Below are 220 nucleotides of genomic sequence, written 5' to 3'. Positions count from 1 at the left end.
TTAATCGTGCTGCCACGAATGTAGCACTCTGGCATTCTCCAGAACTTGTCTCCATCCCGGGAGGTGCAGATGACCTCCCGCAGGTTGATGTTCATCCAGTTGTCGCAGCTCACCAGGTGCCCGTTGTACATCTCCCCGTTCTTCAGCTCCACCAGCATGGGGTGGTTCTGCGCCGTCTTGAGCAGGGACAGGGGCAGCACTGTGCCTGAGCCGCGGAGCC

At 59.5% G+C, this 220-nt stretch overlaps 1 protein-coding gene across 1 annotated transcript; it reads right to left on the bottom strand.

The window, feature by feature from the left end:
• Positions 1 to 5: 5 nt before the first annotated feature.
• Positions 6 to 214, bottom strand: LSM4 (LSM4 homolog, U6 small nuclear RNA associated (S. cerevisiae); the record flags this gene model as incomplete). Its single annotated transcript, XM_009323291.1, has 1 exon — positions 6 to 214. A coding segment is annotated over exon 1 (153 nt), but the record flags the coding sequence as incomplete, so codon positions are not given.
• Between the last annotated feature and the right edge of the window lie 6 nt (positions 215 to 220).

This window comes from Pygoscelis adeliae, unplaced genomic scaffold (genome assembly GCF_000699105.1).
Source record: "Pygoscelis adeliae isolate BGI_AS28 unplaced genomic scaffold, ASM69910v1 C9904548, whole genome shotgun sequence".
Lineage (NCBI taxonomy): Eukaryota > Metazoa > Chordata > Aves > Sphenisciformes > Spheniscidae > Pygoscelis > Pygoscelis adeliae.
This window is presented reverse-complemented; position numbering and strand designations above follow the sequence as displayed.